The following is a 15,936-nucleotide window of genomic DNA, read 5'->3' as shown; positions in this document are numbered from 1 at the left end:
GTTCCAAAATGTTCACCCTATTTGTTTTTTCCAACAACCATTAATATTAAATTTTTACCAAAATTCCCTCCAATTTGCAACAATAAAGTTTAAATTTAAATTTCCCATGTAAATTTTGTTTTCCCATGTACTTTTATTATCTCTCTCTATTTTTTTGTATACCTAATGTGAATTTACTTTCAATGTACTTTTACTATTCATATATGTGTTTATTAATTCCCGTGAAAAATTCCCATAAGGGACTATCAAAAGGGGACGGAGGGTATAAAATAATGTAATACTACCTCCATCCCCGAAAGAACGAGCCATTTGACCTAATTTTAGTCCCAAAAAGAATGATCTTTGCATTAAAACACCCACTTATTTACAACAATATTTGTGCAAAATTAGCTTCCCCATATAAAAATTTGCTTTTCCATGTAATTTTATTACTTTTTCTCTTTATTTTTTTTTTTTACAAACCCCATGTAAATTTATATTTTCAATATACTTTTACTTCTTTTTATTTAACTTTCTTAATACCCGCGTAATCAACCCAAATGAGTCGCTCTTTCGGAGACGGAGGGAGTATTAGTCTTTAGTATTTATTACTCACATAATAAAGACAAAAAGACTTTTAATTTAGGAACAAAGAGAGTATTAATTATACTAATTGACGCGTTAGGTTAAATATTAGGTTCTAATATTTTGTGCCTTTGTGGCGCTAGCTAGCGAGATTCTAAGAAATGTTCGCCAAGTAAGTTTAGCATGTAAAGTATTAAAAAGTGTTGGATCAAAGCTTACCCTCAGCATTTTCAAGTTATAATTTTGTTTAATTAAAATAGTTTTTAAGTAATTTGAGGTTGTATAATTAGAAATTCTAAAGGCTTCTTATTGACTGTTGACAATTTTCATGCTTCTTAAAAAAAAATGCCATTGGTGTAAAGTGTTAATATTGGCATATAAAATAAGTTCCACCACATCATTTTAGACATCTACTTGGATTTGAAAACTTTTGCTTTAATAAATATTTTTATAGGCCAATGATTATTTTTTTAAAATCAATAAATATCATTGAACAAAAAATGACTTGATTAAAACATCTAAAATAAAGTTCGATAGTCTATAATATCACCTTATTACAATCTTTGAATTTGTCATTTTTATGCAAGTTTATTAGATCCGAAGTAATAAGACTTCTTAAGAGACCTTCAAAGGTATTTTTTTTTTTTATATATAGGAAAGACGAAGGCACGCTTTAAGGCCTTAAGAAAAGATCTCACAAAGTGTATTCTATTCGCCTGCGTTGTGCCACCTAAAAGTCAAAATACTAATCCAACTAACTCAATCTCCCTTCCAAAAGATAATTAGAAAGTGGAATGGCATTATTTATGGCATATTTCCATTAAACGATTGACCTAACCCATTAGATGGAGTACTTTATACCAAATTATCAGCTAGTCAACCACTCAAAAATTAATGCAAGGGTCAATCCAAACAACCACCAAATCAAGATGCCTTAATTTTAGTTCCTTTTAGTTTAGTTGAACATTCTACAAGTTCATTAAAAGACAAATTAATCATCAAGTTTCCAGCTTAAAAAGATGCAATAAACCATCTTTAATAATGATATCCTTCGTACATGAGCAGATCAAAGTCAACAATTCTTGTACATTTTGAGAACAGCATTATATGCAATGTAAGCTAAGTTATACTCTATACTACTATGTATATAAGATAAATGATTGAACATTTGAAGTAGAACATCTGAACTCATACTTCAAAAATGTGACAATTTATTCCCTCTCGGTACCACCAATCCTTACAAAATACTCCATACATGTAAACACGTTACCATTAATACACAACACAACCATTAATACACAGCATAACCTCTCCTATGATTCCTACAAATAGTGCTCCTTTAGTATGTTCACTTATGTTCGGTCAGCTTTGTTAGATTAATTAGTTTGTATGGCGCGAAAGTTATGTCAACAATAAGGCAAATAGATGTAGAGTTGTAAATCAAACAACTTGTAAGAAATGCCAAATGCAATTGCACAATTGCTAGCCATTGTTGCTACTTGCTAGTTTGGTGTCCTTGAAAACCTGCCTGGGATTAAGATAACCACTTAAGGCTGTTTGTTTCAATCCTGATAAATCTGCTTCACTGTTGAGGTCGAAGCTAGTACATTAAAAAAATAAGAACATAGATTTTGGGAAAAGACCGGTAAGCCATACCTAATGTAGTTGCAACACATCAATCATTGTAAGCTAAACTCTTATCTACCAGATCAAACAAATCTTTCAATTTACTTGCAACTTGTTCCTCGACAAATGAATATTCAACCGCGGTCCTTGCTAGCTGGAACATTTCCTTCTTCCCAAGACCTTTCACAGATAAAAGAGATAAGATAATTGAAACAAGCAGCAATAATCAGTTTAGTTGAATATACTCCTAGGTTTAGTGTGCTTGTACACTAAGAAAAGAAACCCTACCAAAAGCAGTAGCAGCAATGGCGTATTCTTTAGATAAACTAGTAGAGAACACCCCGGTGTCATCAGTGCATAGAATAAGTGGATGTTTTGTATTGTATAAATCAGCTGTCAAACAAACAAATGTATCATGTTCTCAAAGAGCTTATGCTCACTGAAGTAGTAGAGTGTAGACTAATTCCATTAGATTTAACTTGAGAATTTAACTAGAAAGGAACCGAACCAAAATGATGAACATCAATGGAGGAAATTGTATTAGTTCGGATGTTAGATGTCAAACATATTTCAACCTGCAAATTTGAAAATCATGCTTAGCAACAATCCAGTTTTGCCCATTTACCTCATTAATAGGCATAAAGAAACAGAGAAAAGCCAGAGTATATCTAGCATGCACCCTCCTTCTGGAATATTCAATGGGTTAAGATTGGAAGTCATAAGACACCACTACTTAAATGGTGGGGAGAGCAAAAAAAAAAAAAAAAAAAAAAAAAAACAACCATTATGAAGAGCATTTTGTGAGATCATGTAAATCCTTGATCACTAGTCAAGACAATGCCACAGCTAATTCCTGACAGAGGGGGTAGTATGGTGGCATTTTACTTAACGATAAACAGAAAAAGGACTGAGCATCAAACATTAGGAGGGGATGATACTACACAGACTCACAGAGGCATAGACAGCCTGAAACATAAAAAAACTAACCAGCCCAAGATTGTTGCAACTTGCAAGAGTCGATATCTGGGGTGATGAGTGAGCCTAGGCCAAAGGCACACACCACATATGACTCCCCTGACCATGAGGTTAGGTTACATAGCACTTGAGCCTCCAAGGACAAGAGTGATGTACGAATATGTTATAACTACAAAGGCACCATCCTTAGATAATGACATGGATTCATAGCTCGGTTTCACAAAGATTTTAAAATAAGGCACTTGGCATAAATTATTAACTATTTAGGGACAGTGACTATGTTAACTTTATAATCGTATAAGGGCACAAACCGGGATCTTGGAAATTTTTAATTTTCTCCATGCATCCTCTTCCAAGCAGCAAGCATGACCAATCCTCTCAGGAAGAAAGTCCAGCATTGCATGTATTTCCTCCTGATTAGGGACCTAGACAACACTAGGTTTACAGACAAATCAGAGCATTCCAAATTAATTAAAATGAAGAAAATGAAAGGTACTTGCACTAAGGACATATGGCATAATTCCAACATATACCTCTCCACAATGCAGAGTTACACGAAGACCTTGTTCTCTGGCAAATCTCAAAGCTGGCAAAAATGTCACCCTACAACAAAATCGAAACATGCCCCGATGCATTACACTTTCAAATGGACTGAAGCACATTGATTGTGTAACTATATGGAAAAATCTTTTAGCATATACCATTCTCCCACTTTAGGATTCCCAGATAGATCAATACCTACCACTCCGAGATCTTTCATTTCCAATGCTAGCTTAACCTACATAATCTTTGCAGGTTGAGGTTCCATGAGTAAATTTAAACAATGAGAGGATTTTACTAGTGTCCCATAAAAAAGGACAAAACAGAATGAACTTTTCAATTTCTTTGCTCAGGAAACCAGGAAAAAAAAACCTGAGCCTCATTATACATTAGAAAAAGCAAGATACGTACAGTATCCATCGCAGCTGCAAGTGTCTCACGGCGATCAATGCTGAGGAGAAGTCTAACATACATCTTTGTCCTAGAAATGCCAACACAGTCATCATACATTTGACCTGACTTCCCTTTTTCCTCCAATCCAACTTCAGTAGAAGCAAAATCAATGTCGATGACATCAACTCTTCTTAAACCCTCAATCACAGCTTCCATGTAAGAACGTTTGGACATTCCTCTAGAATCATTCCTCTGCATCAAATTACTCCTGATTTAGTTTCAATTAACTCAAATATTCATATTGGATGAATTACAATTTTAGCCAAAAACCCGACTTTAATACCTTAGGGGTAGTTCTCAATTCCAAATAGACAACATTCTCAGCAGCAAAATCTTCAACAACCTACAAAAGCAATATTAACTATAAGAACAGACAAGTTTGCGCAGTCTTCCTAATGTGATCCCAACTACAAGTAATTCTACTAAACTTCCACATTTGAAGACCCTCCCCTAACATAATAAAGTTGGAATAATCAATCTTCCTAATCACCTCTCTTGTTAAATTTAACTTAGGCTACTACAACAACCAAAAAAAAAAAAAAACAAAAACAAAAACTACAGCTTTTTTACCAACATGATAGGGTTGGTAACATGAACCAAGAATCTAACCTCCCACATTCGCGTCTATTTTTTGCTACATGTTCTTGCAAACCCATTTCCTTCATGTCTCCCTTCATCCAAGTCAACTTTGGCTAATGTTGAAGAAATCCCTAATCAAATTTCTACCTACATCATGGTAGAGATCGTTTCACGAAAAGGACACTAAACCTAGGGATTCTTTGGGAATTGGGATAATCCAATGTTGAAATTAAATTTTGGAAGGTTGAGCCAACTTGGAGTCATTCCTGTCATATTTTATTATTTTCACTTAACATCAAACTATCAAAGTGATCAAACTACCATGGGGCATGAATTATAGCTAATTCAACAAAATCGAAGTGGAAAAAGAACCAAAATTACACCAAGATAAAGGAAAATCCATCATACTTCTTTGGTGATTCTGGTGACAGTAGCATGATCAGTGGTAAGAATGTGAATCAAATCAAACAGCTTGAACACTTCAGTCAAAGATCTATCATCTGCATAACACAATCATAACAACTTACAAACCCACAAAATTTTTTGGCAATTTAAAACTATCTTTAACAAAAACAACCATACATACTTTTGAGAATAACATGCTCAACTTCAGAAAAGACAATTATTCCCTTTTCACCCAAGTCTTTAGCAAGTTCTCTGTAATTCAACTCATATATGGTCAGAATTTCACACAATTCAAATGCCAGAAGATAAAAATGCAGGAAATTAGAACTGGGTATAAGAATTATGCTACAAAAATTAATAAAAATTTGATTAATGAAGATGAAAATGAAATTAAAAAGAGGGCTGAGAGAATTATACAGTAGAGTGGAATTTCGGACAGAACCATTGAGATGGGCATGGAGCTCGACTTTAGGCATGGAGACCCACCAATCCATATTTTCCATCTTGAATGATTTACGGATTATTGCAGAATTCAAGCAGCCCTGTTTGAAGTGGGACTGTTTCTACAGATAAATTCAGTTTATCCGACGAGGGCCAATGATCTTTGGAGTCACGAAATTGGATGTTTTGACCTAAACATTTTTTATTTTACCAAAAAAAAAAAAATTTAATTCTATTACTTGAGATTTTTTTTAAATTTTTTTTTTTTTTTTTATTTGTGGACAATTTTGTCAAAAATTATGTTAAATCAAGCTCTGTCTAATGGCGGATATAGATTCTTTTTTTTTTTTTTTTTTTTTTTTTTTTTTTTTTTTTTTTTTGGTTAACGGGAACAAAATACATTTATAACTAATAAATTTTAATGGGGTTATTTGATAAAAATACAAGTAATTTACATAGGTAAAAATTTAATTTTATAGGAAAATTCTCCTTTTTTCATGTTCAAATAGGGTCAAGGGACTCCATTCAAATACATGCACAATTGCACATCCACCCTCTGTCAAAGTTATTACGGAGTAAGCTTTGGGGTAAAGAGTTATGAACACGTTTTGAGTTACCGTTAGTATCCCATCTCACAATTAAATGGCAACGGTATTTCCAGCTCTTTTCACATGAAAAAAACACAAAAAGAGAAAACAAATTAGATAACTTTCTATTATGGGGCTTGCCCCTCCCTTGCACCCAAAAAAAAAGAAAAAGAAAAAAAAAAGATAACTTTCTAATATTTATGTTTTTAAGTTACACACATTTTTATGGGTAACTGGTCACATGGTATGTCCAACCATCATGGGATTTACTTCATTAGTTTTACTCCCTTCGTTTTTAAATATTTGATTCATTTATCCATGCACGGAGTTTTAGGATAAATTGGAGATAGTAATAAAATATGGAGATAACGGGGTTGTTGGTTAAATAAAAAATTGTAAAAAGTAAAAGTAGTGGGGATAATTGGAGGAGAGTGAATATGAAATTAATAAATACTCCGTACTTCGTATGATTTATGTAAGGTCCACTAGGTGAGAGAAATTAATTGAATATTTTAAAATATTTTTTTTTAAAAAAATGGATCAAGTATTTAAAAATGGTCTAAAATGGAAAGTGAAACAAGTATATAAAAAAAGGAGGGAGTATAACGTTATTCGGTTAGTGCTACAAGGATTACTCAGTTAGTGTTATATACTTCCTCCGTTTTTATTTAGTTGCAACACACCCTTTCGTCACGTATTTTAAGGAAGATATTAGACTAGGTAAACGGATAAATTAATTTACAAAATTTTACCACCTATAAGAAGAAATGGATAAGTTGCTACGGTTAAATTTCATAGCTTAATTCATTCGTTTAGCAAGTATAAAAAAACAGAGGAAGTATGTGATCGTTCTTTTACAAGCGACCACATAGTGTGACTAGCCGCACACAAACTGTGCAACTTATTTTAATTTATTCACCTTGTCGAAAAAGAATACTAATTTAAAATTATTTTTATGGAGTACTCCGTATTAAACATAATTAATGTAACTTGGGCAGTTTATAAAGTACAACCGGTCTATGTAGTGAAAATGATTTCATTTACATCAATCAATTTAGGTAAAGTTGTTTTTGTGTAAGACTCGTTCAGGTAGATTTCAGTTCAAATCGATTGGAGACAAATTTAATCAAGTGAGTTCGGATTGAGCTCAATACATGACTACCCGATATTCAAACTTGGATTTGTAGTGTGTGAGTTGTGTCTTTCATTGTATTTGTGATAGGTCCAGTGTGTCCACTTTGACCATTCATCATGCTTGGGCCAAGAAGAAGCCAAGACAAAGGCCCGTACCACTATAGAAGCAAGTTTCTCAAAGGCACAAAGTGAAGCTAGTAAACTACTAATCCTGATTAAAGCTCTTTGCGACTTTGCCTCTTTGCCGTCTTTGGTGTCAAAGACGTCAATTTGTAGCTAATATTGATTGATCTTGCTTTTAAGGTTGTATTGTCAAGTGAGATCGTATATTCGTATTTAAGGATTCCTCTTTTAAGTAATTTATATATGTTGATTTGTCATCTTCGGTCAAGTTTAAATAGAATATACTTTTTATAAACGGAATAAAAATATTTTAAACCGATATATTCTTCATAATTTTTTTTAAGGTAAGATGAAACCATTCTAAACAAACACCGCTCACCTCACATATTACATCAGTCCAGTTCTGCAGGTCAACACTCGAGAAAAGAGGCGGGTAAGGAAACCCTCTTACTCTCAATAAAATGTAATTGGTATAACTCGAGCTTGTAACCTCCACGGCTCCACCTAAACAGAATCTTCAAGGAGTCTTCTCAATACGAGTTAATATTAATTGTACTGCAATTTCACACAGCTCTGATTTTCAAGGGGTCGGGAACTTAAATCCCTAACAAAAACATAGGCCATTGATTTTCGAGGGGGCGGCTACCTCAACAACATTGCCCATTCCTTATTGAATATCCAACCAAAAAACTTAGTTGTCAAGATTGTATACTAACTCCTCCTGGCCTGGCCTGGGTACTGAGCACCCTGATCTGAGTTACCGAAAACATAGTCAATCTTTCTCCATAATGCAGCATCGTGTCACAACTCACAACATGTAATTATACGTAGTACGAGTAGTACAGTTACGAGTAAATAAAGATATCAAAATATAAGACGAATTTTGCCAAGTGTTACATGTAGTATAAATGACATACTCACATACCGGTATATATAAGAATTTATTTATGTTTATACTTGTATATAATTGTATATTGTTGAAAAATAAACCTCCCAAGTATCACCACATGTAAGTGTCTCACATTGGTTGAAAAAGAGAGAGTCAAACACTTTATACGGCTAAGGGGTTACTTCTCCTATTGCTATACGGTTTTGAGATGAAACCTCATTTGGACTTGTGAAATGAACTCTCTTTCTTGATTTACAGGTGTGGCCCAAGCCTGTATTTAACATATATAAGTTTGAATTTCCGAGAAGAAATTAAGAGGCTTGTACACCAAATGCGAAACCTTTATACTGCCTACAATCTGTGACATTGACATCTCGAATCTTGACCAATTCTCACTCCATACTTGCATTATTTGCTCCTAATAAAATTCAATACGATGTACTATGAGTCCATAACTACAGCCTTTTAGTTTTCCCTTAAATGAGTATTGATATCTATTGTATATGGAGTACTTCGTATAGAATTTGTTAAGTGAATAATCCACACGTGAGTTAAGAAAACTTGGTACATGTAAACACGTTCAAGGATAATGGAAGGTTCGTGATTATTAAGTAGAACTAAACTATACATACTTGTAATTTTTTTCTATTACTTGTATTTAGTTGAGTCACTACAGATTAGCAACAATAAAATCTCATATAATCATATACCGTATATGAGTAACTATATGAATAACCTCCTTTAATGTTTGAACTTGTCAAAATTATGGGTCACTTTTAATATAGTAGTATAGTACACTAATGTAAATCGGATTTTATACGCCATAGTCCCATATGCAACTTTCACGTTTAGTCGTCTACACCCTTAAATCTCTTTTTTTTTTTTTTTTTTTTTTTTTGAGGGAAAACACCCCTAAATCTCTTGATATTCAACAAAACATTTCATTCATAACAAGTCGAGTGAAAATTGATTGTTAGTACCTTCATTCTTTCTTTTTTTTTTTTTTTTTTTTTTTTTTTTTTTTTTTTTTTTTTTGAGAAGATTGATTGTTAGTGATTCACTCACCACAACCTTTTTTTTTTAGCTTTTTTTTTTAGTGAATTGACGGTGTCGCACCAAACTTTTAAATAATTAAAACGGATGTTCAGTAAATTACTGAATAACCGTTAAAAAGTGACAATAAAATACGCAAAAGTTATACTAAAACGCACAAAAGTTACTCGACATATATAAGAGTTATTTATGTTTCACTGATAAATTTGACAAAAGTGACACTAAATTTGACAAAAGTGACACTAAATATGACAAAAGTGCACCCGATGTTCAGTAAATTACTGAAAACCGGGTGTATACAAAAGTTTTACCAATATATTTTATACGTAATATGATGTAATTGTTGTACAATAAATTGTCTAGTCATGACTCTAAGCATTGTAACAAGTTATCACCATACATCAAACCATTTATTTAACTGACTCAATAACCCTTTTGGTGAAATAAACCCTATTGCTATAATTGAATGCAATAAAAGGCTGCAAAATTAAACTACATTTTTACTTTGGTTTATATGGTCTATATGTATGCTTCTATAGGAGTAAAATGGCACTATTGACATCCTATAGTAAATGCTCTGTGACTTTGATTCTGAGCACCTAGATTATATATGGTAAGTTAGTAATAGTCTAGCTATATGTAGATAAGTTGAGCTGTAAATTTTGTACTAGGAGAATTAATATCATTGTACTTAAAAATATTATGATGAATTGATAAGCAAACTAGTTCGATGTACTTGCATATTCATAACTGATTAAATTTATTTATCAATATGTAGTTAGGACTTAGGAAACTATTCTTCAATATTGTGAGGCTAACTTGCTATTGTTTTTTTAGTTTTTAGTTTTCGGGTTTTTTTGGATGCTTAAAAAATGAGCTTTCACTCATCTATTATTGCCAATTATTTAAGATGGCATGCATAAGATTAGTACAAGTGAAACTTATGTTAAGGTTCTTTTTTATTGTCACATGAATGTTGAGATCTAAAAATAAAATATTCTGTACTTTGTACAAGCAAGGAATATTTATACCTGAGAGTGAATGAGCACATAGCTAATTAAGAGGAAAATTGACATGAGATGAAATCAAGAAATTAATTAAAGGTGATTTTGGGTAATAAATTGACTGAGCATTTTCATGAGCAAATTGAAAAGTACATATATATATAGGAATTGAAATGTCACATGATCACTTATTGTGAAACATACGGAACATACACAGTAACTTATTTTAGGCGGAGTACTATTTATTTCTCTCTATTCTCGATAGTTACTTTTACTTTACTGTTATATTCAATTAGAAGTCAAGTAGTCAAGTCGATCTAGCCCCTTTAATGCCGCTACGTCCAATAATTCAAGTTCTTCTTAACAAGTTAACACCTAAGGGTACGACAACACATGAGGATATTTCAAAAATAATAATACGAGTACTTGATCATAAAATAATAATTGTATAGGATAACTGGATAAGTATGTATATGTATTGCGTGCATATGTTATGATAAATGAACTTTACAATAAAATACCCGTATTACATATAGAGTAATTATATCATGCTGTTATTATATGAATATACGTAGTACAACTAAATAATTTAAATTAAAAAGAGTATGGGGCTCAAGAGAAAAATATATCAACTGTTTCTAGACTCTTATTACTATAGATCTAATCTGTTCTAAAAATCAAGAAATATTAATGAGGCATATATGGAAAAATTTAATGCCTTCACTGGCATTACATAATTGAAGACAGTCCATTAAGACATTAAGGTTTATGTTATAACGTGCCACCGCCTGAGTATTTGCATACGAACGTACTACGTAGTACTGTACATGATACGTTGAAATATTTGGAACATCATTATCGAAAGAAGTAGGAATGTAATTTAGGGACGGAGCGAGGGAGTAGTAAAGCTTGAGAGTTGACTTTCTCAACTTATATTTATATATCCTTTGCGTATTGTATATCTTAGGTACTTCCATATTTGGATGTAATTTCTAAATGTAGAGTCTCTTACCTTATATTTTACAGTAAGCTTAATTTTCTCTATACTCATAGAGCAAGAACGAATAAAGGTAAGGAAAATGGTTATTGAGACGAAACCATCCACTAAAAAAGTGAGGGAGAAGTACGTACGGGTTAATAAAGAATGTGCGGGAAATATAACCTATGTCTCTTAAATTGGGCGTTTATGGTGGGGAGAAGTGGTACGTGATAAAGTAAGAAACATATATCTGAACCTCAATCATCAGCTTTGATAGAGTATAAAATATATTCGGGGCCTAACCATAAGCTTAAGCTTTTGGTTGAGTTGATCCTTTAACAGTACGGAGCCATGAAAATGGTTTAGGTAATGAATATAATGCTGCAGTACTACTTGTAAATTTACAAGGATGTATTTATACTAATCCTACCAAACTATGTTGACTAGGATCAACCCATAACAAATTAAACTACATTAGCCCTTAACTAATTCTGCTATGTATTAAGACTAATAAGCTCAATTAAGGTTATAATCCAATTATCCAACTGTATACTCCAACAATGTTCCTAATGAGCCTCCTAGTTTGATTTGATCCAACAATTCATTTCATGCTTGCAAGATTCATATATTTTGACTTTGCGAAATCTAGCTTGCTCGTAGAATGATATGATGATCAATAACTAGTACTTTCTTTTCTACTTTTTCTTTTTTTTTTTTTTTTTCTTTTTTTTTTTTTTTTTTTTTTTTTTTTTTTTTTTTTTGAGGCAATAAATAACTAGTAATTCGTATTAAAAGGATATATATATATTCACCTCACAACAGATCGAAGACAATTTACTTATAAATTGAGAAGAAAACCAATTACATACGAAGTATATATTATCAAACATGCATGATGCATCAGCATTCTAGGATTATGTATTATCGTACTTGATCAATTTCATAAGCTACATACACCACCTAAATTAAATATACTTATATAAATTTATCCTATTATAGTTGGAAATATATGCTCCCGCACATTAATTAATATAGTACATACTTAAACCAATTTAAATAATTGTCATATATATATTAACCCGCCCTTAATATTCATTGTAGTTCCTGATCTCCATTTTTATCAACACCTAGGAAAAATAACAGCCTTGAGGGGGTTCTTCATCACCATAGTAAAAGCAAATGTTTCGGTCGGGTCGGGCGGGCTACCTGGATTAGGAACCCAACGAAAAGCATGCACCATCCTAGCAAGCATGAGACCCACATGCAACGTACCCAAACTCCAAGCCGGGCAGATCCGCCTGCCCGCCCCAAAGGGCAGCATCCGGACCCCCCGGTTACCTGTCCAATCCACTTCACACCCCTCTCCTCCGGGCATGAACCTCTCGGGCCGAAAAGCTTCCGGGTCGGGCCATAGGGCCGGGTCTTGGGTCACCCACGCCGTGTAAATCTCAAGATTTGCATCTTTTGGTATGGTGTAGCCGCCTAGGACGGCGTCCTCTCTCGCGGCATGAGAGAGGAGAAAATGGCTTGGTGGGTGTCGCCGCAATGTCTCCTTGATGAAGGCGTTGAGGTACACCATCTTCTCGAGATCATCCTCAGAAACAACTCCATTATGTCCTATCACATCTATAATTTCTTCGTACAATTTCTGTTGAACCTGTAAATATAAGTGGAATATGTATCATTAACAGTAGTAATTCTTTTAGGAGCTGACAATTGAAATAAATTCAACAAGTAGCAAGTACACAATCAATGAAATAAACTATTTAACATTCTAGTATTCTACCAACATTTATCTTAATTAACTAAGTACTCGTCCTGAGAGTGAGGGATAGCTCAAGTGGTTAGAGCTCCCTCCCGATTTCAGGAGATATTGGGATCGATTCTCACCCCGCCCTTGTGGCTCTCTAACACCAAAAAATAAAAAATAAAAAAAAATAAAACGAAGTACTCGTACTCGCCTAGGTATCTTAATAATAATATAATATGCAATCTAGCTAAGGATTTAGTACGGAATGTTAACTTAGATAATGATCTATCAATAAATTAACATTATTAATACTACTCCGTATAGTAAAATAATGTACATATGATTAGTGAGATACTTCATTTGCATTATAAAACTATAGAAGTTAAATATGATTTATTCCGTACACTTAGATTTAATAGTGACAAAATTTACTTTAAGCCAAAGTTGTACAATATTGTTTAAAATAATTTGAATTACATACTATATGTAGTAAACTTTTGTCAAGGTTGAACGGACAATGCAAAATATTATCTTAAAAATAAACGAACTAATACTGATAATTAATAATTTGAAACCATTTTATCATCATTAAAACAACTTGTACTTCATATTAGTACTAGGTAGGTTTAAAGCAATAATGATTATAAGATCTCTTACCTTCTGGTCCAACACAAGGTGTAGGAGGGCCCATTCGATGACGGTGGCACTAGTGTCGGTTCCGGCATTGATCACCTCCGAGCACAACGTCACCAGCTCTTCCTCCCCAAGCCCGCCGGGCCTTCCCGGTGGATCAAGGCTTAAGAGAGAATCCACATAGGCCGCACCAACCGGGCTCGCCATGTCGAAAGAGCTACTCTTAGGGTTCCCACCGCTCTCGACAAAACCCTTTCGGGCCTGGACTAGCGGGCCGAGGATCTCCATTTGCTTCTTCCTTAGCGCCTTCGCCCGCCTCAACTGCCCCCGGGCAACCAACGGGGTCAGAACGGGCAGAAAGTCTGGAAGCTTCGGTAAAGTCATAAGCATAACTTCCTTAAGAACACTTTCAATGTTTTTTATCAACTCTTCAGATAACTTGGCTCCAAAGCAAAGGCAGATTATTATGCTACATATTGTTAGCCTACATTGGCTCATAACCTCTACGTAGCCCTTTTCTTGGGCCTCCTCTTTGATCCGGCCCATGTGGTTCTCCATGGCCCACTTCCTAACCCACCCGCATTGCTTCACCCGGGCCGAGCCCACCACCTCGGTGGCAAAGTTCTTGCGTAGGGCCCGCCATAGCGGGCCATACTCCGCCGAGTTGATGGCGCATTTCCCGAGGCTAAAGACCAAGCGGGTGGGGGACTCTGCGGGGCGGCTCGCAAAGAGTGCGCCCCGCTGAACGAGGGCTTCATGGATTAGGTTTGCATCCGTGAGGATGATCAAGGTTCGTTGGCCCATTTGCATCGTGAAGATGGGCCCGTACTCCTTTCGTAGGTCTCGGACCACGTACATGAAAGGCCTACGTTGGAGGATGACTTGAAAGAGGTTTCCAACGATAGGCCACCCTGGTGGGCCCGGGGGAAGGTTATTCCTTGGGCTCTTACCGATGGTGGATGACATTCGTCGCCACCATAAAGGGAGAAAGATTATTACTAGAAGGAATAAGAGTATGTCTAAGAGTTCCATGTTTTTAGAGTGGAAAATTTGACAATGACAATATGATAGTGTATGTAGTATGTTAAAGTTGAATAAGGAGGGTTTAATATATAGAGCTATTATTGTGTGAGAGTATACATAAATTTGCATCTACCAACCATTTAATTAAGAGAATTGAATACTTTTGAGTTTTGACCAGTTGTGAGTTGTATATGTATTTACTGTTATTACTAACTTTGTTCTCTAGGACAATTGACATGACTAGGAAGGTACATATATATAAACATGAAACAAAAAACTTGAAAGTGATTGATTTTGTATAATTAATGTTTTTTACGAGATCTTTCCTTAATTTATTCCCAATTTATAGGCAATTATAGTTTCAATTCATCATCATGTAATTCTATAATTAATTAGATGATCACTACTTCATTAACTTTGCCAAATGTAATCGGAATCAAAGTCTTAGAGTCTAGACAAGGGAGTAGAAACATTATTGAAACTTGAAAGATTAACCAAATTAAAGTCCATGAAAGTACAATAGTTGTTTTATAATTTAATTTAAGAGGTTGGCAACATTATTTTTATGGAAATGATCACTGCCAAAACACAGAGTTGCAATAAATTGTGGAGTTATCTTATGCATTTGGCAAAACAACCTTTTTAAGACCTTGAAAATTTTAAGTTACCCGTTGGGTAATAGATACAAAAAGTTGCTAAAATTATGGAATTCAGCTTGGACAATGATGTTGTCAAAAAAAAAAAACTTCAACTGTACAATGATTTTTTAATTGTCTAATTCTGATTGTAGATTGTCTATTGGATATTTACATATAAAGCTGTCAATTTGTGTATTAGGGCCAGGTTAGGTGTGATCCATTCGGGTCTATTTCAAACTAAGTTATGATAAATTAAAGTGTCTAGACGAGTCGAAATCTGAATTGGGTTTTCTTTCGAGTTAGTTTCGAGTCGGGTCAGTTTGGTTAGGTTTTGACACTTCTATTTACATGTATGTATAAATCTATCCATCTCATAGTTTGTACTAAGAGTAAAAGTTTTGCCTCATTCTCAATAAATTATAATAGAGTAGCTTAATTTCTAACCTTTAATTTGATGAGATGGCATATTTGATTTTTTAATCATAGACCATTAATAAAGAGAAACTAACCAATTGGTTGTTGGTGTAGTGGTGATTGAAA

General features: G+C 34.0%; 2 protein-coding genes across 4 annotated transcripts; both read right to left on the bottom strand.

Annotated features, from left to right (window-relative positions):
* Positions 1-1,659: 1,659 nt before the first annotated feature.
* Positions 1,660-5,730, bottom strand: LOC145611316 (N6-mAMP deaminase-like). 3 transcript variants are annotated; one of them, XM_081666639.1, is made up of 12 exons: positions 5,560-5,730; positions 5,324-5,394; positions 5,146-5,237; positions 4,442-4,501; positions 4,117-4,350; positions 3,867-3,943; positions 3,699-3,768; positions 3,477-3,590; positions 2,699-2,765; positions 2,479-2,583; positions 2,221-2,370; positions 1,660-2,088 (listed from the first exon to the last, which is right to left on the bottom strand). In XM_081666639.1, exons 1-11 carry the CDS (start codon positions 5,643-5,645, stop codon positions 2,240-2,242), a joined length of 1,107 nt encoding a protein of 368 aa, XP_081522765.1. In that variant the 5' UTR covers positions 5,646-5,730; the 3' UTR covers positions 1,660-2,088; positions 2,221-2,239. The 3 variants fall into 3 exon arrangements, with proteins under 3 accessions (XP_081522765.1, XP_081522764.1, XP_081522762.1); XM_081666638.1 differs by having other exon boundaries at positions 1,662-2,092; XM_081666636.1 differs by lacking the exon at positions 1,660-2,088 and having other exon boundaries at positions 2,094-2,370.
* Positions 5,731-12,472: 6,742 nt separating this feature from the next.
* LOC145612435 (cytochrome P450 77A4-like) lies at positions 12,473-14,767 on the bottom strand. Its single transcript, XM_081667806.1, has 2 exons — positions 13,760-14,767; positions 12,473-13,009 (listed from the first exon to the last, which is right to left on the bottom strand). The coding sequence occupies exons 1-2, from the start codon at positions 14,765-14,767 to the stop codon at positions 12,473-12,475; spliced, it is 1,545 nt and encodes a 514-aa protein (XP_081523932.1).
* Between the last annotated feature and the right edge of the window lie 1,169 nt (positions 14,768-15,936).

Source organism: Chenopodium album, chromosome 24, assembly GCF_948465745.1.
Source record: "Chenopodium album chromosome 24, dcCheAlbu1.1, whole genome shotgun sequence".
Lineage (NCBI taxonomy): Eukaryota > Viridiplantae > Streptophyta > Magnoliopsida > Caryophyllales > Amaranthaceae > Chenopodium > Chenopodium album.
The sequence above is the reverse complement of the archived record's forward strand: the minus strand, read 5'-3'. Positions and strand labels throughout refer to the sequence as shown.

What these genes read in the sequence shown, in the direction of transcription:
- LOC145611316 (XM_081666639.1), bottom strand. Translation starts at nt 5,645, where the DNA reads ATGGAAAATATGGATTGGTGGGTCTCCATGCCTAAAGTCGAGCTCCAT. An exon ending in AATCCTAAAGTGGGAGAATG is followed by an intron (nt 3,769 to 3,866) that starts GTATATGCTAAA and finishes ATTTTGTTGTAG; the next exon opens with GGTGACATTTTTGCCAGCTT. An exon ending in TAAAAATTTCCAAGATCCCG is followed by an intron (nt 2,766 to 3,476) that starts GTTTGTGCCCTT and finishes TCAAATTTGCAG; the next exon opens with GTTGAAATATGTTTGACATC.
- LOC145612435 (XM_081667806.1), bottom strand. Translation starts at nt 14,767, where the DNA reads ATGGAACTCTTAGACATACTCTTATTCCTTCTAGTAATAATCTTTCTC. An exon ending in ACCTTGTGTTGGACCAGAAG is followed by an intron (nt 13,010 to 13,759) that starts GTAAGAGATCTT and finishes TTATATTTACAG; the next exon opens with GTTCAACAGAAATTGTACGA.